General features: G+C 46.9%; 1 protein-coding gene across 2 annotated transcripts; it reads left to right on the forward strand.

Annotated features, from left to right (window-relative positions):
- Positions 1-20,962: 20,962 nt before the first annotated feature.
- On the forward strand, positions 20,963-24,776 carry LOC127334005 (AP2-like ethylene-responsive transcription factor CRL5). Of its 2 annotated transcripts, none has more exons than XM_051360436.1 (8): positions 20,963-21,589; positions 21,707-22,256; positions 22,368-22,453; positions 22,586-22,594; positions 22,681-22,769; positions 22,928-23,001; positions 23,106-23,233; positions 23,789-24,776. In XM_051360436.1, exons 1-8 carry the CDS (start codon positions 21,301-21,303, stop codon positions 24,415-24,417), a joined length of 1,854 nt encoding a protein of 617 aa, XP_051216396.1. In that variant the 5' UTR covers positions 20,963-21,300; the 3' UTR covers positions 24,418-24,776. The 2 variants fall into 2 exon arrangements, with proteins under 2 accessions (XP_051216396.1, XP_051216398.1); XM_051360438.1 differs by having other exon boundaries at positions 20,964-21,589; positions 22,371-22,453.
- Positions 24,777-25,076: the final 300 nt, after the last annotated feature.

Below are 25,076 nucleotides of genomic sequence, written 5' to 3' on the forward strand. Positions count from 1 at the left end.
AACTTAATGACGTGATCTTATGCTACGCTTAATTGGGTGTGTCCATTGCATCATTCATTAATGACATAACCTTGTTATTAATAACATCCAATGTTCATGATCATGAAACTATGATCATCTATTAATCAACAAGCTAGTTATACAAGAGGCTTACTAGGGACTCCTTGTTGTTCACATAACACACATGTATCAATGTTTCGGTTAATACAATTATAGCATGGTATGTAAACATTATCATAAACTCAAAGATATATTATAATAATCATTTTATTATTGCCTCTTGGGCATATCTCCAACAGTTTCTCATGCTTTCCATTTGAGCTTCCATGGAGGACCTCAAGGATGTTTCCAACGACTTGAGATCATCCATAGAAACCGGCTTTGGGGCTCCTTCCGTAACATTATCGTCCGGCATACTCTTAGGCGGTTAAGCCCGAAATAAGAGCCGAGGGTCTGATACCAATTGAAAGGATCGTATGCCGCACCTAGATGGGGGGGGGGGGGGTGAATAGGTGCTAACCAATTTTTAGTTCTTTTTCAAATTAGGCTTGACACAAAGGTAAATTCTCTAGATATGCAACTAAGTGAATTTACCTATATGACAAGATTAACAACTAAGAAATATATAGGAGATAGAATAGGATAGAGGTAACCGAGAGTGGAGCACGCGGAGACACGGAGATGATTCCCGTAGTTCCCTTCCTTTGCAAGAAGGTACGTCTACGTTTGGAGGAGTGTGGTTGCTACGAAAGCCAAACCAACAACCACGAAGGCTTCACTCAGATCTCCTGTGAGCAACGCCACGAAGGCCTAGCCCACTTCCACTAAGGGATTTCCTCGAGGTGGAAACCGGGCCTTTACAAGGTTCTTGGGGCACACATCCACAACCAAATTGGAGGCTCCCAAATCTGTAACAACACAACAATCAACAACAATACATCAACAACAAACAACTAGAGATTCCAAATAAGAACACTAGCAAAAGGGCCCTCAAGCATATGAGGGGGAAATGAGAATCGCTTCGGTGAGGATCTAGATCGGGATCTTCTCCTTCGAATCTCCAAAGTTCAAGAGCTTTGGTTGGGTGGAGGAGGAGATCTTGCAAATCTTGTGTTCTTGAGGTGGCTCTAATGGAGGTGAGGCTTGGCAGAATTTTGTGCAATGATTGAGCAAGTTGGGAGGAAGAAGAAGGGGGGTATAAATACCCCCTCTCTAAATCCAGCCATTGGGAACTTTTGAGGGCCGGATAATCCGGCCTAAGTTAGGGCCGGATAATCTGCCCCCCAAAGTCCGGCCCTGGGAAAAATCCGGCCAAAAGTCCGGCCCCATGCCAGTGGATTACTGAGCCGCATCGCCTCGAGTCCTTAGCCGATTTTGGGGGGCCGGACATTTTGCAAATATCCGGCCCGGATTATCCGGCCTGGTGAATCTTTTACTGCTTCCTTTTATCTTGTTTTTCCACACAAGACACTCATATACATGTATCTATATAATATCTACACCACTTCATCAAACATTAGTGTATCACATACATTGACATCAAACACACAAAACATAATGTGAGAGATGTTCTTTCAGGAAGTCGTAGAGGCGATGCCGATGAAGATGTCGCCGAAGCCGATGAAGATGAAGCACCGGTCCGAGCTTGCCAGGCCCGTGGATGCGTCGGGGACGAAGGCACGTACCGGTGTTGCCAGTACCGGGCGTGCGGGGGCAGGGAACAGTACAAATTGTGCGCCATGTCGGAGTAGACTAGCAGAGGAGGTCTCTATGACGGGTGTCGGAGTAGAGGAGCAGGAGGTGTAGTCGGGGAAGAGGCGAGGACGTGGGCGGCAAAGCTATAGTGTACGAAGACGTAGAAGGCGGCTAACCCAGCGATGACCTGGGGTGGTCATGCTGGACGCCTAGATGGGCGTTGCGGTGGTCGGCGAGCCCAACGGTGACCTTGGGTGGAGGCGCGACGGCGGTACACGAAGTAGGCGAGGAAGACCCGACAGCGTGACGGAGACCGTGCGCGGACGGAGGCGACCCGCACCGAAGGAACGACGCTGTGGTGGCGTCGGACGTCGATCCGGGGGGACGGCGAAGGTGACCGCGTGCAGCGATGCCACAACCCGAGGGGGCAGCATAGCTGTAGGGCGTGAGTCGGTGCAGCGGTGGGAGACCACCAGCGACGTACTCGCCTCGGAAGGCGCGTAGGAGGCCGGTAGCGTGGACCAAAGGCGGCGGTGCTGCGGCCGAAGGGGCGACGTAGCGGCAACCCGATGCTCAATTGGTGGTAGTCGCGTGCTTGGGGACGTGCTTGCGGATACGTGCGCGGGGTCGGTTGATCAAACCGACGGCGGCGCTACATGTGCCATGGCGTGGACGACGCACCGCAGATCGGAGTCGTTGGCGACGTTGTCGATGATGTCCAGGGCGACGACGGCGAAGATGAACCGGCAATGGAGACCATGCAGGCGAAGGAAGCCGGCTGCAACGCAAATAGCGTCCCATGTGCATCATGTGCAGCCGTGCCCCACGGTAGATGGAGGAGGGCCGACCGAGGCGGAGACGACGCGGGCGAGCCGGCCGCGGCAGCCTACCAAGGCAGGCGCTGCAGCCAGCCAGCGAGTCGACCGCGGTGGTCGGCGTAGGGCGGATGTTGAAGGAGAGCCGGTGCGAAGTCGACGCCGAGGTTGGAGTAGAGGCGTGTGATGACGGCGGCGGTGGGCGACTCAATCCGTTTTATGATCGGCAAAACCAAAAAAGAATTCGCCGGTCGAGCGACCAGCGGAGCAAAAATAAAACCAATCTACGGATTGGAAAAAAAAGACTCGAGGGCAGTGGATCAACGGATCGGCGGACGAACCCTCATACGGTTGCACGGCCCCCGGAGTAGATCATGGAGATCGACCTCCCCGGGGGCGGCGCGGAAGCTTGGGCGGCGGCTAGGTTAGGATCGGCGCCGCTCTGATACCTTGTAGAACGATAGAGACGGGTTCGGCGCAATGTGTTGGATATTGTATTGAGCCTCTCGGACGAGTATATATATATAGTGGTACAGACTTGGAAGCTAAGATAGCTCTCCTAGAGATATGGTAGGTAGAGATTACAAATCCTAGACTACCTAATATACCTATACCAATATATCTCTAACAAATTCGATCTTGTGTTCCGAACATCGAGACTATAGCTTAATCTTCCATGTGTACGTCCATGCATTAACTTGCCGCCAAATTGATCAAACTCCACAACATCACTAATCCTTCAAAAAAGATAGAAATTACATCACTAATTTATGTCCACTGGAGGCGATGTTAAGATCTTACACATGTTCGCAAGCAATGCCGACAGATAGCTTGTCATGGAGAATCTTAAGAAGCTATTAGCGAGGTAGGATGAGCTCCTAACCTTGAGAAACATTCATCATTCCTCCCTACGTAATCATGCCGGGACGAATGCTTGTCTTACGATGTTTCCACTGCATGCAAAGATACAAACTAAAAATCACAAAAAGAAAAAAAGGTCTTAGCTAGGTTGAGTTCAAACTACGAAAAAATATTCAAAAAGTAAGATTGTTAGATAGGCTAAGCAGGTCCAACTTTTATTTTAACCGAGCTTGGGAGAAATCAAGCGAAACAACATAATAGCTTGTTGGCACCTTAAAAAAAATGCTCCCTTTCCAAAGATACTGTATATGCACTCATATTGCAGGCAGTGCTCCCTTCATTTTGGAGCTCTGCGGGCAGTAGCCCCTCCCGACCCCGTGCGGCCATGCAGGGCTACACCGGGTGCCCGAAGAAAAAAAAAGATTGCGGGCATTGTTTTCCTTTATTTGGAGCTCTGTAGGCAGTAGCCCCTCCCGACCCCGTGCGGCCATGCAGGGGTACACCGGGCGCCCGCTGCCTCCCACCTCTCGTGCACCCCACATCCCTACCCTTGTCTATCTCGCCATCATCGTGAACATCGCCGGACAAAGCCCTAGTGGCAGTAGATCTTCCTCGGCCACTGGAGAGCGACGCTAGAGTCAGTACGTTCTTCTTCGACAACAGTGCTGCGGGCTGGCAGCAGCCAACGTGTCTCCGCGAGCTGCGGTGGTGTGTGGTGTAGGTGGCCAACATCTTGTAGCGGCGGTGCGGTTGGGCCTGATCTGGGCCAAGATGGGTTCGGGCGGGCCAAAAATTTCACTCCAACATCTCTGCAGCACCTCGTCATCTCTAACGAAGGCACATGGCTATGATCTCGGTTCATCCTGGCGGCATGTGGAAGCCATGGGCGTCGGCCCTGGGCATGGCGGTAGCGGCCTCCTTGGTCGAACTGGCTAAATAAAGGATGTGGTCCTACACCGGTTCTTCTCGCACCAAGACGACGTTCTGCTTGATGCTTGCTCTCGTTGATATGCCCGATGAAGAGTTTCGGAAGGGTCCACCAGAGATCTTCATTGGGCTATTGCGCGTGTAGTGCTAGATCGGATGGATTCGGTCATGTGCGCCTCTATTTCAGCCCATGTGGCTTCAGGAGGGCGTGACGCAGAGGTCCGTTGTATGTTGACATTATGGGACATGTCGGTGTTTCAATTTCCATGGTGAATACATTGGCGAAGAATGTCATGGCGGCTGAGGTCTGAGGCCTAGTAATGGCGAACCGAGTCTTCGAGGTGATGAGAACTTTGCTGGTGATTTCTGTCTCGTAGCAGCGGCATCAACAAGTGAGTGTGGCAACACATGAGGAGTACATAGTCTTATCTTTTAGGGTGAAAAGGCAAGGTTTGTCCTTAATTGGTTGTGGCTCACAATGGACTTGTCGAACGTATTGCTTTGAGAGCACGGAGTTTCTCTACGGTGAAAACCTAAGATCGATGATCGGGTGATGATAATACGTGTGCACTGTTTTCTTCTTAGAGGCGTCGTTAAAGACTTTGAACTTCGGGTGTGGTCTTGCGGTGTTTTGTGCTACAACTACAAATAATTGATCACTGTAGCAGGATTTTTTTTTTTTTTGGGTTGTATGTTGTTGCGGATATGAATATATTCTATTTATCGTTTTTTTGGAGCTATGCGGTCTGCCTCAAGTCCTCAACAGGTGCAAGGGTCCAAGAAGTGAGGGGCCAGATCTAGTGGCGGGATGAACTAGCCAAGCATGCTCTCAAAGGAGATGCTCAGATAGTACTGATACCTCCCAATTAGCAACAGCCTTTCCTCTCTCATCTATCACTCTCAGTCTCTCTCACCCTCTCTCTCTCATGTCCTACAACATTCATGAGAACATCCTATTGACCGACATCTCTCTTTTTTGTCTGCAGCTCTTTGACTACCCAGAATTCAAAAGAAAACAACCCATCTATCTAAGCTATGACCTCTACAGTTATCTGTCGCATTCATATACGTAATCCTGGTATGCATCTGCGTATATGCCCTTATATGTTTCCCCTTTTTTTAGAAGTCCTAATACTTGATTTATATAATTATAATACTAGACGTCACCGTGCCAGGGTCGCCGTTGCAGGTTTGGACTTGTAGATAATCAATAAAAACCTTCTTCCTGTTGCAGTTAAGGTACAGAATATATGTATGTGTGACAAACTGGCAAACTTGTAGTATATGTATGAAATATGTAGTATAGTGTGACAATACAGATTTAAATACAGATTTACAATACAGATTTAAATACAAGAGGTTACGTATGTGTGACAAACTGGCAATATATATGGCTGTTATGATATTACATATAGTCCAAGATATATATACTGTCCTAGAATTGTAAAGCATAGTGTACATCACGAGGCTTTATACTGCTGTCTGTTTTAAACTCCAATAATAAAGGACAAATGTATGTATGTGTAAGTACGATACAATTATTGTACGGTGCAAGCATGCATATGATCAATATAAAAAAAGCATGCATATGAAAGTCAAGGACTATATAGCTAGTCAGAAACACCACACCGGCAGAATAATTTAAGGAGAGATCTTGCAATTTGGATCCGAACTTTATAATCAATATAAAAAACAACATTAATTCACACCGAAGAAGTACATGACTCTTTTATGCAAGTGAAATTAAACCACCATCTACAATTCTACATGATTAATTCCAATCGTTCGATCATATAGTCAGCACATATAATCAGACATACGTGATCAAGATTGCGTACAGATATATGTATCCACAGTAGCTAGGTAGGTACAAGATCTCACGCTGCAACTGCAGTTGAGACTTGAGATACGTAAAAATGAAATATGTAGTATAGTGTATCGGTACAGAAGTGACCTCTTGTATTTAAATCTGTATTCAGTGCTTCAAGTACGTCCGTGCATGAGAGATATAAGGAGATATATTAGTATATATTCACAAGCGGCTCCACAACATTATGTATATGCATATTGCATTCCCGCAAAAAGGAAAATAGTATGTATATGAACGGTACATACTACATAGCATAAAAAGGCTTATCACACATGGTTGAAAGGGATAATCCACGATAACTTGATGTACACGAAAAACATCACTCTCCACTTTCATCGAACAAACACCACAACTCAAAGTTGATATAAATCAGGCTTTCGATTTTGATAGGACTATATTTTTATGGACATCCTAACAGCCCCACAGGAAGCCCCCCAAACCGTGTCAGCTATAGCCGTGATCCCAAACTTGGTCCGAACTCCGGTGCTAGACCCACATCGAGGGGGTTGAATGGAGGGGCCAGCAACACGCAACATACTGGATCGGTCGTGTGGGCCTGTCCTGGCACCGTCACAGTCAACATGTTCTGACGGTTGTCACGTGTCGGTGAGGGTTTCCGACGTGCGAGAGCACGTCTCCCGACGACGTCGTAATGGCGGCCGACCTACCTGTACACACCGCTCATTAAAAGGGGGAGCACCACTCGTCATTTCCCCACATTGACTTCTCACCCTCACCTTCTCCATTGTAGCAAACCGTAGTCACGATGTACCCCGACCATGAAGCGGGTGGGAGAGGAGCCGGCGGCAGCTGGGGTGGTGACGGTGGTGTCGCAAACCGCCCCCGCAACCTATGCCTCAGGGAAGCGCACATGCTCTACGAAGCCAACCTCCTCATCCCGCTAGACTTTCGTCTCCCCGGGTGATGGAGAATCGGAGGGGCCAGGTACGCCGTGCAACCCATCCCCGAGGGATTCGATCTCGACGACTACATGACCTTACGTCGCGAGGATCTCACCGGTGCGGTTCAGGCGGATCTAGATTGGGCGGACGACATCAAACTATAGCGGCCGTTGTTCGTGGCCAAGTGTGATGCGGTGCTACCGGCTCAATACGGCCCTACGACGTCCCGTACAACCGCCTCGACCGCCATTTCTTTTGGAGCGGCCAAAATGTGGATGTAGTCCTCGTGGAACATGGCTACAAGCCAAGGCCACCGCCACGCGGTGCACCGTGGCATCAACACTACATTCTGCAATCTCCGCTAGTGCGTTCGCTCGAGACGCGGAGGTGTGTGAAAGGATCCTATGCCGCAAGCTACAACTAAGCAAGATGTGATAGAAAATAAAGTATAGAGGTAACCGAGAGTGAAGCACATGGAGACACAATGGATGATTCCCGTAGTTCCCTCCTTTTGAGGGGAAGTACGTCTACATTGGAGGCGTGTGGTCATCACGAAGGCCAAACCAACACCACAAAGGCCTCACCCTATTCTCCGGTAGGCACTGCCACAAAGGCCTAGCTCACTTGTCCACTAAGGGATTTCCTCGAGGCGGAAACCGGGTCTTTACAAGGTTCTTGGGGAATGCATCCACAACCGAATTGGAGACTCCCAAGGCTGTGACAACACACCAATGTTATGAATGATGTAAACAACAACTACGATTTCCAAAGGAAACTCTAGCAAAAGGGCCCTCAAGTGAATGAGGGGTAAATTCAAATCTCTTTGGTGAGGATGTAGATCTTGACCTTCTCCTTCGATTCTCCAAATATCAAGAGCTTTGGGTGGTTGAGGGAGGAAATCGAGTGGAAATCGTGGCTCAGCTTTAGGGTTTCTTCTTGGACAGGTCGAGTAGCTAGCTTGAGGTTGAAGAAGGGAGGGGGTATACATACCCCTCCATGAAAAAGAGCTGTTGGTGAAAATCAGGGCCTGGATAATCCGATTTCATCAAAATCTCTGGCCAAATATCTGGGGGTATAGTGAGGCTAATGCATTTGGGATCATTAAAGTCCTTAGCCGATTTTCGAGGGCCAAAATATTGCAAATATTTCTAAGCCGGAATATCGGGCCAGGGTAGATAATCCGGCCCTCACTTCACCCGGTATATCTGGGTCTGGAGTCTGACAAGCCATTTGTATCCTGCACCACTTATCATGTCATTAGATCATCACTAATGTTGTTATCTAACACACAAAACCATGACAGTGGGGAAATGTTCTTTCAGCATGCGGAGATGCATCGGACATCCCATGTGCGAAAATATAAATAATTTACCGGTGTTTTTCCTGTCTGTGAGTTCTTATTTGTGTTGATTGTGGAGAGAAGAGATGCACCGGACATCCCGTGCGCGAAAATATTGTGTTTCGTCATGAACCATTATGTTTTAGATTTTTGAAACGTAACGAAACATAATGTTACTTGCAGCACGGAATCACAAAGCAGAAAACAATGTGAATCAGAGGGCAACCCGTGCACGGAAGAAAATCATTTCTAATTGGATGTGTGCATCTATGATACAAAGACTAGGGGCCAAACTTTTTATTTGTATTACCTCTCCAATATGACGAAGAATATAATCAGCAAAGCTTCCATTTACAAGTTTAGCGGTGGTGATTAGAGACAAATAGTTTTAAACCCATGCGAGGCGGTAGAACTCCGGCATCACTCCATGAAGAAGAAGAAGGTGGTGCCGACGGAGATCTCCCAACAACATCGGCTAGGGAGACAATAGTGGTGGTGGCCGGTGGCCACTGCTTGGTGGAGGTGCTCAGCTAGGGATATGGTTTGGTGGGGCGTCTGGCTCTTGATGCGCCGCCCTCTCCTCTCCCTTCCCTCTTTATGGACGTCCATCCGGCTGGGTGGGGGAAGGGGGAGGAGTCCAGACTCTCCCAAACCAAATTGGGGAGGTTTCTGAGTCCATGCAGAGTCCTCCCTTCCCAAACCGACTAGGGGAGTTGTAGTTTGTGTGGACTCTCCCCTTCCTTGATGTGTCAGCCAATGAGGGCCCATGCGGCCCATGGTGCCCCTCTGGACTTACCCCTTCCGGACCCTTCTGAACCTTCCTTGAAATTTCGAACCCTTCCAAAACTTTCTGCGATGCTCCTCTCGGAACCTTCCAAAAATTCCCGAAACTATTTTGAACACTCGGTCATATTCCAGACACACGCGACATATTGCAAAACTCTGCACAACTTTCCGAACCACTTCTTAAATATCTTTGTTCGTAGTCATATTCTAGATGTCATTAATTAATTACTTGTTAAGTCTGACCATATAACTTTGGATATGAGTGGACATGTCCGAAACAACTTCTGGGATAACTATTATGTTTTCCTAATGATGGTTAATATGATAAAAGGAATAGTAGCTCTCATCTGTAACATGACCTATGACCTGCAGTTGGTGACATTAGCATGCATACAACTGGATCATGTGGCCACGGACTTTTTTTCTAACATGGATGACTGAAATAGTCTCCGCATTGCATCATCTTGGGACCGTTTGATAGCTTGCATACGGTCGGGCCAAGCTGTGGGTAGCAGAAAAACGATTTGATTGGTTGCCTGCATGCCTCCTTCAGTCTGGCCGGCGCGGGTTGTAAAGCACCTCCGGGCCAGGACAGAGGACAACACACAAATCGCTCGTTTCTACTCAGCCAGCCCCAGTGCATGCAAAACTAGAGACATAGGAGGTCATGCAGGTAGGAAGATGGAGGGAGCTCGGGGGCTGCAGCGAAAATGCAGTGGGAGAAATTCGCTCACCTCCCGCCAAATCCTCACCCTATTTAGCTACAACTTTCTATTCCAAAAACCCAAATCCACCTTTTCCCACCGTTCAGACTCTTACGGATTGAGATCCACGATGATGTCGGCCTTGTCAGCTGTGTCGAGCATGGCGACATCGTACCTAGCAGCTACACCGTCAGCCACATCGACGGAGGTCCTACCGGCTATACCATCGAGCGCGATGACACTTGTCCTGCCTACTTCTCCGTCGTACTCGACCTATCTGCTGCGTGAGCTGGAATTAGCCGTAAGAATTGTTAACCTTCTTGGTAGATGTTGGTAGGTCTGTTAGAATTTGTGCTAGGCTAAGGTACATCTATGTCAACTAGGGGTACATGTTGGTAGATCTATGTTAGGTTTGTTCGTTCTTATTGAAGCAATGGTGGATTTGTGCTAGGTATGTTCGTTCATGGTGCAGAAATCATAGATTTGTTACTTTTGTATGACTTATTTAGGACAATTTCTGGTAGATGTGGGTAAAATGATTGATCGTTGTTTGTATCCATAGCATGCTTAGTGTTTCATAGATAATTGAAGGGCAACATTGTGGTCGTGGATATGAATGCTCCCAGTGAGCCTGATAAAGCAGTTCCAATTCAGGCCATTCCACAGTTCATCGTTCCAATGGTGTGGTACTGTTCTATGTCCTTGTTCATCCTGAACCGACTCTGTGAGCTATGGAAGAAAGGGGTCAGGTTTGGGTTTGAGCGGAACTTCAGGGAAGTGCACCTACAATGTGTTTGCAATGATATTCCTGCCTTCATAGGGAAAAGTGTCCCCCCAACTCAGGTTTATAACCATATGATAAAGTCGAAGAGTATGTGGTTTTTCCCGAACATGATTAAAGATGTGGAAGGAGATCATACCACAACCTTCTGGATGAGCACTGAAAAGTTGAAGGAACTACTTCAGGTTTGATGCTTGCTACTGCTGTTTTAATTCTTCCTTATGAGCATGAACATGCCCTTTTTGAAGGGAATATGCCCGAGAGGCAATAATAAAGTGGTTATTATCTTATTCCATGTTTATAACATATGTTTATTTCTCATGCTAGAATTGTCTTAACCAGAAACATTAATACTTGTGTGTTTAATAAACAAGCAAGAGTTCTTAGTAAATCCTCTCTTTTAACTAGCTCGTTGATTAACGAATGATCAAGGTTTCCTGATCATGAACATTGCATATTGTTAATAATGAGGTCACATCATTAGAAGAATGATGTGATGAACATACACCCAAGTAGGTATAGCATAGGATCAAGTCTTTAAGTTACATTGCTATATCAAACACAAACGAAGTAGCTTTATTCCTTAGACCATGAGATCATGTCAATCACTAAAACTGGATGAGTACTTTGATGATATCAAACGTCACACCATAACATGTTGGCTATAAAGGTTGATTTGGGTACTACGAAAGTGTTAGCTGAGGCTCATGAATCAAGAGTGGGATTTATCCATCTTGCTAATGGAGAGATATATGCTGGACCCTCTCGGTGATATCACATTGACACCGCTTGCAAGCACGTGGACTAGGTCACAAGAATGTCATATCACGAAACGAGTAAAGAGTACTTGTCAGTAACGGGATCGAACTAGGTATAGTTGATACCGATGATCGGATCTCGGACAAGTAAAGTATCGCGAAATAAAAGGAATTAGTTACAATGTTTATGGTTCATGCGATCACAAGTTTCATCATTGAGTGAGTGGGAGTCATTACGGATCTCCAGATCCCGCTGATGATTATTGATCGGAGACGTGTCTCGGTCATGTCCACATTATTCATGAACCGTAGGGTGACACGTACACGTAAGGCTCATTGATGTTTTTAAGTGGATACGAAACACCGGAATGCCACATAGGGACAACATAGGGACTATTCGGGAATTGCCGAAACTGTTTCAGGATATCGGAATAGTTAAAGGGGTTGAATGTTAATGTTTGTTAATTAAAATATTTAAAAATATTAAGTAAAAGAACTAAAAATGTTTTATTCATTTATGGGAGAAAACCCCTTCATTTTGAGTGGAGATTTAAACCATCATGGGATTTCTTGAGTCGGTGTGAGTGGAGTGTCTACCACATAATATGGAGGAAGAGGTGGGGGCACCTCCATGGCCGGCCAAACCCCTTGGGCTGCTTCCCTCTCCTCCTCCTATATAAGATGCGTGGAACTCATCTTCCAAGGTTGCTCATTCCATGACCCTTTGGTTGGTCCCTTCTCCTTCTTTCCGTTGATCCACTATACAAGCTATGTCTTAGGCGAAGCCCTGCTGAAATTGTTTCTCCACCAACACCACCATGATGTTGTAATATTGGAGTGTTCCCGTGGATCCTTTTCTTCCGCTGCCCCACTGGAACGAGGGAACGAAGGTCATCGCCAAGCCGTACGTGTGACCAAGTATGGAAGCGTTGCCCCTTGTGGCACTTGTCTTCCCCTCGATATTGAGATCGACAAGTGATCGACTACATCAACCACGAGAAACGTTCTCGTTAACGCTTTGTGTCTTCGAGGGTGAGTTCATCTCAATTACGGTTTTATCCATTACTAGCATCTCCTAGATTCGATCTTGGTGTTTTTGTTGTTGCAACCGTAGGATTTTTTATTTGCAATGAATCTATTAGTGGTATCAGAGTCGCGTCTATGCGTAGATGCTTTGTACGGTTAGAACACATATGTATGTGGGCGTTGGTGATCATGTTATTTGCTTCTTCTACATGTACTTTGTATCTTAGTGGCATGGTGGGATGAAGCATCCCGGCCTAACCTTACATGTCGGCGTACATGATACTTGTTCCACGCTTGACATGCAACTTGTTTTGCATAAGTGGCTTTGCGGATGTGTTTCTCTCCCACTATAGTTAAGACCCAATTCACAAAGAGTTGCTAGATAACTTATTTATCACCGTTGTGGTTTCATGTTCTATAGATGAACAGTTCTATCTTCAAATGCCCCAAACCACGTAAAATATACAAATATAAATTAGAGGTGTCTAAATTGTTTTTGGAGGGCATGTAATGTGATATGGTCTATGTTACAAAGTTTTTGTATGAGATGATATTTATTGTAAATATAACAACTGGCAGGAGCCTTATGGTTGCCTTTTATTTTTATGGCCCGCGTTCTATGTATATATCCATGAGATATATTGTAATGGTGGAAGACAATCAAGGTGGAGGCCCTATGGATCTTGGTGCCATGCCTGTGGAATGATGGAGATCATACCATGACACACAAGAGATCGAAATGCAAGAAGGACCATATTGTATCACATTATTCATGCATGTGATGTTAATCCCTTTTATGCATCTTATTTTGCTAAGATATGATCACGACGTTAGCATTATAAGATGATCCCTCCAAATTAATATCAAGATAATAATGTGTTCTTCCTTAGTATACACCGTTAAGAAAGTTCGTCGTTTCAAAGCACCACATGATGATCAGGTGTGCTAGACTCTACGTTTGCATACAACGGGTGTAAGCAATTTACACACGCGAGTACTAAGGTTCTACTTGGTGAGCCTAGCGACATGGCCGTGGAACAAAAACCAAAAGGTAAACAATGATTCATATGGATAATATGATGAACATATTGATGTTCATCTTTGCATCTGCACCATCTCACATGATGATCGGTTTTGGTGTAGTGAATTTGGTTTGTGTAATCACAAAAAATGACTAGATGGATGTTGTTTTTGAGCGGGAGTTCTTGTAGTAATTTTGAATTAACTTGAACATAATCTATTACGAACTTAGTTTTATTTTTTTATTTTCATGACTCGTTTTTTTTTGCGAAAAGGCCCTGATTGTATTAAACCTCGGTTCTTACAGAACAGTTCAGGATAAAGATAAAAAATACAAGTAGGTCCTCCTGGACCCCGAAGACGAAGACGATGACGAGAATGTCACGCCGACGCGCCGCCGCACCACCTCCCCTACGCCTTGGATCGGGAGGCTCCCATGCACGGACGGGAAGTCGATGCCACTCGGCTCTGATGAGCCTCCGCCCTGCACCATCTTCACCAACGACGAGATCAACGCGAGCATCAATCTCCTTATTCTTCCCTTCCCAGATCCATCGCCACACAAGATCTGGCCAAGAGAAGCAAGCGCGCCACCACGGAACTCCCCGGAGTGCCGTCGCCGGAGAGGACACGCGCCTGCAACAAAAGCACTGCCGGCGACCCTTCCGCCTCCACGGCGCCGCCAGCTGAAGACCCCCCAGACCCTACCTTATCTACACACGAGAGGCAGGGATCCCCCACCCTCCCACCGCCAGAGCGACTGGCGGAGGGCGAGGGATCCGACGGATCTGCGGCGAGGAGGTGGATCGGCCGGCGAGGTCAAAAAACGCCTTTCTTATTTTCTTGAATCGTTGTAGAAATGGAATCCGTTAGTCTACCTATGCACCGAGCTTGTTAGTTGAGATTGAAACTGTTAAAACTAATAATTAGATTAAGGACTAGTACCATATTGTTAAACAAAGTTAAGAAAAGATAAAAATCCTATTGCAAACTTTCATATACCTCCAATTGCTTCAGTGATTAGCAAATACATATGGTGGTCACTGGACAAGTAATAAAATCCTTGAGTGCTTATGAAGAACCAAGGATATGTGTTGTATATGATGGTGACAAAATAAAATCGTTGTAATGTGTTACACCGGTATTAGTGTCATCACATATACAAATAAATTTCAATCTCAATTAGGCTAAGTTTTTATTTATAGGTGGTGCACTGTGCTGGAAATGTTCCATACTAGATTTAGATGAGTTCTAAAGTTTAAACATTGTGACGGATTCTACAAACGAAAGGCCGAGTATATTGATATTTTGATAATAACCTTTGGAAGGTGTTTTGAGTCAAAATTTCTTTAAAGAAACTTGGTGCAGTTCCAAATGTGTCAATACTATGAAGCAACATTCTACATCAATGTTGGCAACATAATTTCACATGGAGGAATTGATGTCTCACCAAAATACCAAACTATACAATGACATACTAACTCATTCGAGATAAGTGTTGCGTAGAGACGCAAGTGATTAGCAAATACATATGGATGTGATCTTACATACCCGTTGACTAATACCTCTTCCACAAGCTAAGCATGATCATCACTAGAACGTCATGGGTGTTGGATCTTTGCCAATGTTAACTAGATTATTGACTCTAGTGCAAGTGGGAGACTGAAGGGAATATGCCTGAGAGGCAATAATAAAGTTGTCATTATATTATTCCATGTTTATAATAGATGTTTATTTCTCATTCTAGAATTGTATTAACCGGAAACGTTAATACTTGTGTGTTTAATAAACAAGCAAGAGTTCCTAGTAAAGCCTCTCTTTTAACTAGCTCGTTGATTAACTGATGATCAAGGTTTCCTGATCATAAACATTGGATGTTGTTAATAACGGGGTCACGTCATTAGAAGAATGATGTGATGAACACACACCCAAGTAGGTATAGCATACGATCAAGTCATTAAGTTACATTGCTATATCAAACACATACGAAGTAGCTTTATTCCTTAGACCATCAGACCATTTCAATCACTAACACTAGAAGGGTACTTTGATGATATCAAACGTCACACCGAACGGGGTAGCTATAAAGGTTGATTTGGATACTCTAAAAGTGTTAGTTGAGGCTCATGGATCGAGAGTACGAATTATCCATCTTGGTGACAAAGAGATATACTCTGGGCTCTCTCGGTGATATCACATTGACACCGCTTGCAAGCACGTGACTATGTCACAAGAATATCATATCACGAAACGAGTAAAGAGTAATTTTTGGTAAGGGAATCGAAATAGGTATAGTTTATACCGATGATCAAATCACAAACAAGTGAAGTATCGCAAGATAAAAAGAATTAGTTACAATGTTTATGTTTCATGCGATCACAAGTTTCATCGCTGAATGAGTGGGAGTCATTACTAATCTCTAGATCCCCTGATGATTATTGATCAGATAGGTGTCTCGTTCATGTCCACATTATTCACGAATAGTAGGGTGACACACTTAAGGCTCGTCGATGTTTTTAAGTGGATATAGAACACCAGAGAAAGTTTGGACAACATAGGGACTATTTCAGGAATCACCGAAACTGTTTCGAGATATTGGAATAGTTAAAGGGGTTGAATGTTAATGTTTGTGAATTCAAATAATTAATAAATATTAAGTAAAATAATTAAAAAAATTATTCATTAATGGGAGAAAAACCCTTATTTTTTAGAGGAGATTTAAATCATTATGGGATTTTTTGAGTGGGTGTGAGTGGAGTATCCACTATATAATGGAGGGAGAGGTGGGGGAAACTCCATGGCCTGCCAAACCCCTTGGGATGCTACCCTCTTGTCCTCCTATATTAGATGGGTGGAACTCCTCTTCCAAGGTTGCTCATTCCATGACTCTTTGGTTGGTCCCTTCTCCCTCTTCCCGCTGATCCGCTATACCAGTTGTGGCGTCGGCGAAGCCCTACTGAAATTGTTTCGCCACCAACACCACCATGCCATAGTAATGTTGGAGTGTTCTTGTGGATTCTCTCCTTCTGCTGCCCCGCTGGAATGAGGGAACATTGTTCATCGTCAAGCCGTACGTGTGAACATGTATGGAAGCGCCGCCCCTTGTGGCGCTTGTCTTTCTCACGATCTTGAGATCGGTAAGTGATCGGCTACATGAACCATGAGAAACGTTCTCGTTAACACTTTGTCTCTTCGTGGGTGAGTTCATCTTCACTTTTGTGTTTTTGTTGTTGCAACAGTAGGATTGTTTTCTTCTGTCCAATGAACCCATCACTTTTGTGTCCTTGACTGACACTTACCTTTTCCATCTTAGAAACACCCAAGAGAGCACAACCTGTATGATCAGATGAATATCATCTTCACTCCTTCCCACGTTCCTCTGAAGAATATGTACAATTCCTTCTTGCTCTTCATGGCTATTAACCACTTAGCAGATAACAAGACCGACTATACGAGCTATGCTGCGACGAAAGAACGTGATCGAGAGGAGGGTCAGGCTGAAGACCTAGCTTGGCAAGCATTACATTTAGTGTTTCTACTATCCTTCTCGGGTACTTTGGTGTGATCCTTGAAGTTGATAACTGCTGCTATTTTGAAGAACAAATTGTATATTTTAGGAGGTGGTGATATATCCCCTCCATTAGTTAGGACTTGAAGAAAACTTATGACCAAGTCGGAGGTGGTATATATGTTAACCCCTTCTCTGATGTATCACCACATGTTTCTGCTTTAACTCGTGCTGCATCGTTAGCCAAGTATTTGTAATGAACTGTTGTTTTTTAAGATGATGAACTAGTGTTTTTGACGTCCATCATGGTTATGATCATGTACTTGATGATGTTGATGAACTCCTACTTGTAAATGATGATGAACTGTTGTCTAGTATTGATTTACTACCATGTGTGCTGCATATAAAATACATACATGAACTTTGAACTTTATTGCCACATATTCCCACATATTTGCAACATATATGATGTTATTTTCATGTTTTATACCGATTTATGGGGATTTACCGATGATCCCCTTTATTTTGGTTATAACTCCACAGAACAGAAAAACCCTGTTTTGCGTATTTTCCATTTTCAGGGACCTATACAGAGTTAAATTGAGCTAGGATTTTGGGGACGTCAATATTTCACCATGAGAAGCAGCTCGAGCACATGGACCTCACGAGGAAGGGTCTGAGGCCCAAACGAGGGGTGGTGGCTTGCCCAGTAAGGGGGGTCGTGCCACCCACCTCCGTTTCACCGTCGATCGTCCGATTCGCTTCAATCTTGTGCCAACCGACTTGGTTTGACCTTAAAACCCCTATATATATGACCCCCCGGGGTTTCCTCGAGGAGAACGCCACAAAAACACCGAAACACGAAAACATAGGCTGCAGCAAGGAAGATTAGAGGGGGAAACTCTGCCGGAGCCACCGCCAGAGGGATCTCCACCTTCTACAACGTCTTCCACATGAACACCATGATGAAGGGGGAGTAGTCCACCTCTGGACTATGGGTTATGGCAGTAGCTTGATCTATTTCTCTCTTGTTCTTCATAGATCTTAGTACCATATGAGCTACCCAACATGATTATGGTCATATATGTAATTCATATATGGTAGATCTTTATTCTATGATATTGTGATATGAGATTGGAATCTATTATGTGTAAGATGTATTGATAGATGCATATTATGTACACTGTTCTTAAGTACTTATTCTGATCCAACTTGTATACAAGAACATGTGTGGGGATATGTCTGTATTAGATGGAGTAGCATGGTTTTAGTGATTGAATAGTGAAAACAAATTCATGATCTATTATGGTTTTGCCTTTTCGTTTGCTACCTCACTAGGGATAAAGTGAATTCATGTGCTATGTTTATCACGTGACAAAAGTGATAATCTTGTTGCTCAAGGTAGCATATTTGATATTCAAACATCATGTCAAAGTACTTATGGCTATGCTCTGTTAATTCTTAATACAAGATTGCTTGGAGTTTTCCATTTATTGTGGAGTGTAAGAGAGATGTGTTTCATCATCTCTATGTTAGGACGTGATTCCCATATGAATCCTTATCAAACACATATTGAGGTTCCACCAATATTATCTCATTGGTGAATTGTTAGTATCCACTACAACTTAAAAAAAAAGAGTAGACAAGTGAACCCATGAACCCCGGTCCAATTTTAATCAAAGCACTTTTTCATTGCATTTATCTTACTTTCTACTTTCAAAAATATTTTAATCCGAAAATACATAAATACTTTGTTTACTTAATCACACACAAAACCCAGAAACAACTATCTCTTTACTTCATTTGCTTAGTTTACATTGTTCATTTACTTTACTTTATTATTACTACATCTTTTGTCTTCAATTACGAATACGAAACCTTGTGGTTGACAATCACACGGTGAAGTTGGGGACACAAGGCAATACTTTACTTTGCGGGATTGCTAGAAGAAGAGGAAAAATGATAACTCTAAGCCAATTCCCTGAGAGTTTAATATAAACTCTCGAGTCACCCTTGTGGGAAAAATTCTTCACTGACTACAACACTCTTCTCTGGAGTCCCAACATTGTTAAGTGTTATCAATGTGCTTGCTTCTGAACTGATGATATGCGTGGCTGTAGTGGTAAGGTCACCTACTTGAGATAAGTGGTTACCAGAAAACGTGGGTTGTATTCACTCAAACACACAACTTTACATCATAGATGTCAAAAGTGATTCCATAGCAGAGGCCCACCATGCTTCGTCTTTTGTGATGCAACTAAAATTGGTTACTCGATCGGCTCATGCACATCTTCATTAATGTCGTCCTTGTGCCGGTCCTTTTTAATGCAGATACCATATCGTCCCAATCCCACACTGCGCCATTTCACTTCCACTTTTAGCCACCCATGAACCTAGATCCCCCATTGCCAGCAATCGCAATGGCGAAGGGCTCGTGCCCGAGGAAGAAAAGTCCCACAACGACCATGAGAGGCTGGGTCCTCATCAGGCAAGAAGGGACGCCACTAGCGCAAACACTTCTACGTCACCGTGGAGGTGGCCCACACCTAGTGGAAGGAGAAGGCCACGGATCCATGGCATGATGTCAACCTCCCTGGCTGGTGGCATCTGAACCGGGAAAGGATCCATGCGTCTTCGGTTCCACAAGAAGGGCATGGCCGCCACCTCAAGATCCAATATGGCAGGCTCTACTACCGCCAGATCCGCGGCACGTCCCCGCCAACTCAGACATGTGGGAGCACGACTAGAGGTGCCCACACCTATATCCTACGTGACGCGTTGTTCCCTGATGAGGAGAACGATGGCGAGGACGCGGGCCAAGGTGAGGAGGAGGACGCACAAGATGACACCGACGGCTTTGCGTCCCTCGCGTATGGCAAGGAGCTAGAGGTGGCGATCATCAAGAGAGAGGAGGAGGAGACCCCTGCAGCCACTCGAGCTAACCGAGGAGGAGGCCCTCAAGTTCTCCCTTGAGAAGCCTGAGCTGGAGGAACTCGGTAGGTGGGACAGGGCTCGCAGAGATCCTGTGGTAGTCCGCGCTGGTGCAACAACACCTTGCCAAACCTCCGGTGATTCCACTGTGCCAGTTGGCCCCCGTCCAGCCATGGTCATAGTGGAAGGCGCACACCTGCTGCACCAACTTCAGAGCCTACGTGGCCTGGGTGGAATGGGCCAGCACCCGTGCCTTGCCAAGCACTAACACCATCACAGCGCGTGAGCCACTGATGTACTAGCCACCGGCCCTGCACCACCATAGCCGTAGTCGTCACCGGTGGTTATCACCATCGACGACGACGAGGATGCATAGGCGGCGGCCCAAATCCTATTTAGCTAGAGTTTATCTAGTTTATAATTTACGTCCTTTTTCTTTTCTTTTTTGGCTGCATGTAAATTATGTTTTTATATGTGAACTATTATGAAAAATACATGAGGTCGCTCGGTTCACTCCTCACCTAAACGGATGAGGGAAGAACACAACCCCATTATCTGTCCGCGGGCCAATCAAATGGACCAATCGGACACAAGATACATGATTTTATTTTCTTTGGAATGTTGAGCATTGAAGATGAGTTGAATTATGTAGGAATAATGTTGCATTGAGGAGGCCCTGCAGTGAACTGCAACTGTTGTGAGGTGACAAGTTGTGCAGTGCGGTATCTGCATGGCTCTGCTTGAATGCTAGTAGACCTAGTACAGCAACAAAAGTACCTCTACCACATACCTAGCTGGCTACCTGATGGCTACACCCATACATACCACACAGAACCAATACTGTACAAACCAATAGCAACATGCCCATGCAATGCAAGTTCCCTTCGTCTTTTCCTTTGTGTCATTGTGGAGAGAGAGAGAGAGAGAGTTTGTTGGTAGCTACACAGATCCCAAGCTGAGAGAGAATGTTGTATTATCCGGGCATGAGTTTCTTTTTTTCCTTTTCTTTTGGTTGCACATATATATGTTGTGTGTCACTTGTGTGTGTGAATGGTGTTATTGTGTGGGTCAAGACTCAAGAGCAAGAGAGCAGCTAGCTCAGCTCATTCCTTTTGCTTACTTTAAAGCCACGCGCAAACGCGAGCACAAACGGACTTGCTCACTCCATCATCTTCTCCTTCTGCCGCTCCTTCCTCTTCTTCTTTTCCAATCTCCACCGCAAGCAATGCCGGGAGGACACTGCTGATCATTAGCTAGCTGGTCCTTTTCTTTTCTCTATTGATATAGTTCAACCATTTCGGCCACCGATCTCCACATCATTCTCCTCTCTCGCCAATCGATCTCTATCTAGCTAGCTAGATAGCTTCACATTACACGATGACAAACAACAATAGCAACAATGGCAATGGCGGCAGCAACTCGGCGGCGAGCTGGCTGGGCTTCTCGCTCTCGCAGCACATAGACGACCACCAGCATGTGCAGCACCAGCAACAGCAACAGCACCAGGGCCTCTTCTACCCCAGCTCTGTCGCCGCCGCCTACAGCCTAGGCACCGACGTGGCCAGCGGCGGGTATTACTCGCAGCTGGCATCCATGCCGCTCAAGTCCGACGGTTCCCTCTGCATCATGGAAGCTCTCCGAAGAACCGATCAACAGGATCACCACGGTACGTGCCCAGGGCAATACAAAGTACATTTGTTCCCTCGGCCGATAAGCCAAGCAGGTTTCTTGGACTCCTCCTGGCTGATGATGATTCCTTTCCTCGTCGATCGGTCACCTGCAGGGCCGAAGCTGGAGGACTTTCTTGGAGCGGGGCAGCCAGCGATGGCGCTGAGCCTGGACAACACCTCCAGCTTCTACTACTACGGGGGCGGAGGCGGTGGTGGTGGCGGTGTGCACCACGGGAACGGCCACGGTGGCGGTGGCTTCCTGCAACAGTCGTACGACTTGTACGGCGGTGCTACGGCGGTAGCGGCCGAGGAGGACGCGGCGGCGGCCACGGCCATGGCGAGCTGGGTGCAGGCCGCGCGCGGCGCGACGAGCGCGTACGCGACGGCCGAGAACGTGCTGTCCATTGCGGCAGGAGCAGGCCAACAGCAGCAGCAGCACCTTCACGGGCACCACCACCCGCTGGCCCTGTCCATGAGCTCCGCCGGGTCGCTGTCCAGTTGCGTGACCGCGGGGGCCGAGTACGGGTCCGTGGTCGCCGCCGCAGCGGCGGACGGCGGGCGGAAGCGCGGCGGCGCGACGGCGGGGCAGAAGCAGCCAGTGCACCACCGCAAGTCCATCGACACGTTCGGGCAGCGGACGTCGCAGTACCGGGGCGTCACCAGGTACACTACACATGTACATTGTGTCATTAGCTTGGACAATGGCATCCATCTGAAGGTAGTGAGCTCGAGGGAAGAGCAGAGTGTAGGAGATTAACGTGTGGTTAAAATTAGCAGGCATAGGTGGACGGGGCGGTATGAGGCGCACCTGTGGGACAACAGCTGCAAGAAGGAAGGGCAGACCAGGAAAGGGAGGCAAGGTAGTGCTTCAGCTAGTTAGCTCCTGTAAACATGATCAATCTCTATCATTTTGTGGCTAACTAATAAGCTTGCTAACCAATGTCTTCCTCTGTCGTGGTGATTAACTAACTACTCGGCCGCTGGCTATGCAGTTTATCTCGGTAAGTAGTTTATCTCGGTATACGTTCATGACCTGCCAACATGGTAAAAACTTGATTGTGGTAAAAACTGTGTTACACATATATAGGAGGGTACGACATGGAGGAGAAGGCGGCTCGGGCGTACGACCAGGCAGCACTCAAGTACTGGGGCCCTTCCACCCACATCAACTTCCCCGTAAGTAATCGCAGCAGTACATGAGATTATACGCGTACTAGCACTATTCAGTTGGGACGTACTGGTACTTGGTTAATTGGTAGAGTGAACTGTTGCTAGGCACAGTGACATCCGTGCTGTGGTCTCATACACACTTACTTGTTTTCGCATGCATGCAGCTGGAGGATTACCAGCAGGAGCTGGAGGAGATGAAGAACATGACGAGGCAGGAGTACGTGGCACACCTCAGAAGGTAATGCATGGCGGCATGGAGGTGAATGCATTTGGAGGAGGAAGGAAGGGGATAAATAAATAAACTTAAGAGAAGAGGAGTTTGATGCATGATTTAATCTGCAGGAAGAGCAGCGGCTTCTCTCGCGGCGCGTCCATGTACCGCGGCGTGACCCGGCACCACCAGCACGGGCGGTGGCAGGCGCGCATCGGCCGCGTCTCCGGCAACAAAGACCTCTACCTCGGCACCTTCGGTGAGTCACTCTCTGCCTGCCTGAAAATCTATCCGAACCTGAGGCGCCATAGCCGGCTAGCTTTGTCGCGGCGGGAGGGCGCAAGCAGTGCAGGGCGTTCCTGTCTAAATCATCATCATATGTGTCCGTCGTTGCAGACCAATGATGCTCTTCCCCTCTCTGCCAAAGTTAGAGGGAATGTTTTGTTGCTTTGAGCTTCTTCTTTTTTCATCATGCATTCCCTCTACAAATATCTTTCTCTCCACCTTCTTCTGTGTATGGCCCTGTGCATGCGTGGCTCCTTTGCATAAGGCTGGCCTTTCCTAGTTTTCGCACTGTCCCAAATCGCACGCGCGCTCTCCGGCTTTTTTTTTGCATCGTCGTCGACTCGTCGTCATCCACCTTTGACCATGGCGCCGCTCATCATGACGGCGCGCGGGAGCCCCGCGCGTTCCCTCCCTAGATTCCTCGGTTCAGATGAACTCAGACTCGAGATCCAATGATTCCTGCATGCATGTGCAGTACCTGCTGTCTCTACGTACGTACTGATACGTCTCAATGACCGATGTAATGTAGGGACGCAGGAGGAGGCGGCGGAGGCGTACGACATCGCCGCCATCAAGTTCCGGGGACTCAACGCCGTCACCAACTTCGACATCACGCGCTACGACGTCGACAAGATCATGGCCAGCAACACGCTCCTCCCCGGAGAGCTCGCCAGGCGAAACAAGGACGCTACCGCCGCGCCGCCACTGCCCCTGCCATCCCCTGACGACGGCGCCGCCTCCGCCCTGGTGCCCCTGTCCACTCAGACTCAGAGGACGGACGCCGGCGGCCGCGGCCACCACCAAGACGTCCTCTCCTCGGGCGAGGCCTTCTCGGCGCTGCATGACCTGGTCACCGTCGACGGCCAAGCCGCGCAGGGGGGCAACGGTGCGCACGTGCATATGTCCATGTCGGCCGCGTCGTCGCTGGTTACGAGCCTGAGCAACTCCCGCGAGGAGAGCCCGGACCGGGGCGGCGGCCTCTCCATGCTCTTCGCCAAGCCGCAGCAGCAGCAGCAGCAGCAGCAGGCGACCACCCTGGCGCCGTCCCCGAAACTCATGAGCACCCTGGCGCCGTTGGGCTCCTGGGCGTCGTCGGCGCGACCGGCAGCCGTCTCCATCGCTCAAATGCCCATGTTCGCCGCGTGGAGCGACGCATGAACGATCGGATTCACCCAAGAACTCGTGCGTGCATGCGTTTCATGGAGACGGCAGGCAGTTTTTTCATTACTAGCTAGGTCGGCGACGTGATCAAGGAGTAGCGAGTGATTAGATGTACTTTGTTGGTGTAGTAATAGTAGTACCAGTAGCATCTAAGAGAACTAAGAGTAGTAGCACCAGTAGAGGACGGAGACTATTACCGGAGACGTAAGATTGAGGAAATGCGCGCCGTGGCCTCCCCTGTTTCCTTCTTCTCCGGCTTACTGACGGAGGAGAAGGGGTTTTGTAAAATGGGAGGCCGCCGGTGCATCTCCTCCAAATCCAGAAATCAAATATTATAGCTAGCTTAGCCTCACTTACTAATTGGAGTTCTTGGTTTCCTATCAAAAGAATTTCTTGGTTAATTTACTTTCGGTTTGTCTTAGAGACAAAAAAGAAAAGAGTCTATCAAGCAAGCAGCTCTCTGTCTCTCAGGGATCACCTGCGTCCAAACACTCAGGGCAAACGTAAGGCACTCTTTTTCGAAATGCACCAAAGTGATGTGTCTAACCTTTATTTCATTTATTTAAAAAGACTGGCAAACGCCTTACAATGAACATACAACCTAAAGTTGTCAAATAAGGTGACAACACACCACCACATAACACAACGATAGCGGG

The sequence above is a fragment of the Lolium perenne genome, chromosome 2, assembly GCF_019359855.2.
Source record: "Lolium perenne isolate Kyuss_39 chromosome 2, Kyuss_2.0, whole genome shotgun sequence".
In the NCBI taxonomy this organism is placed as follows: Eukaryota; Viridiplantae; Streptophyta; class Magnoliopsida; order Poales; family Poaceae; genus Lolium; species Lolium perenne.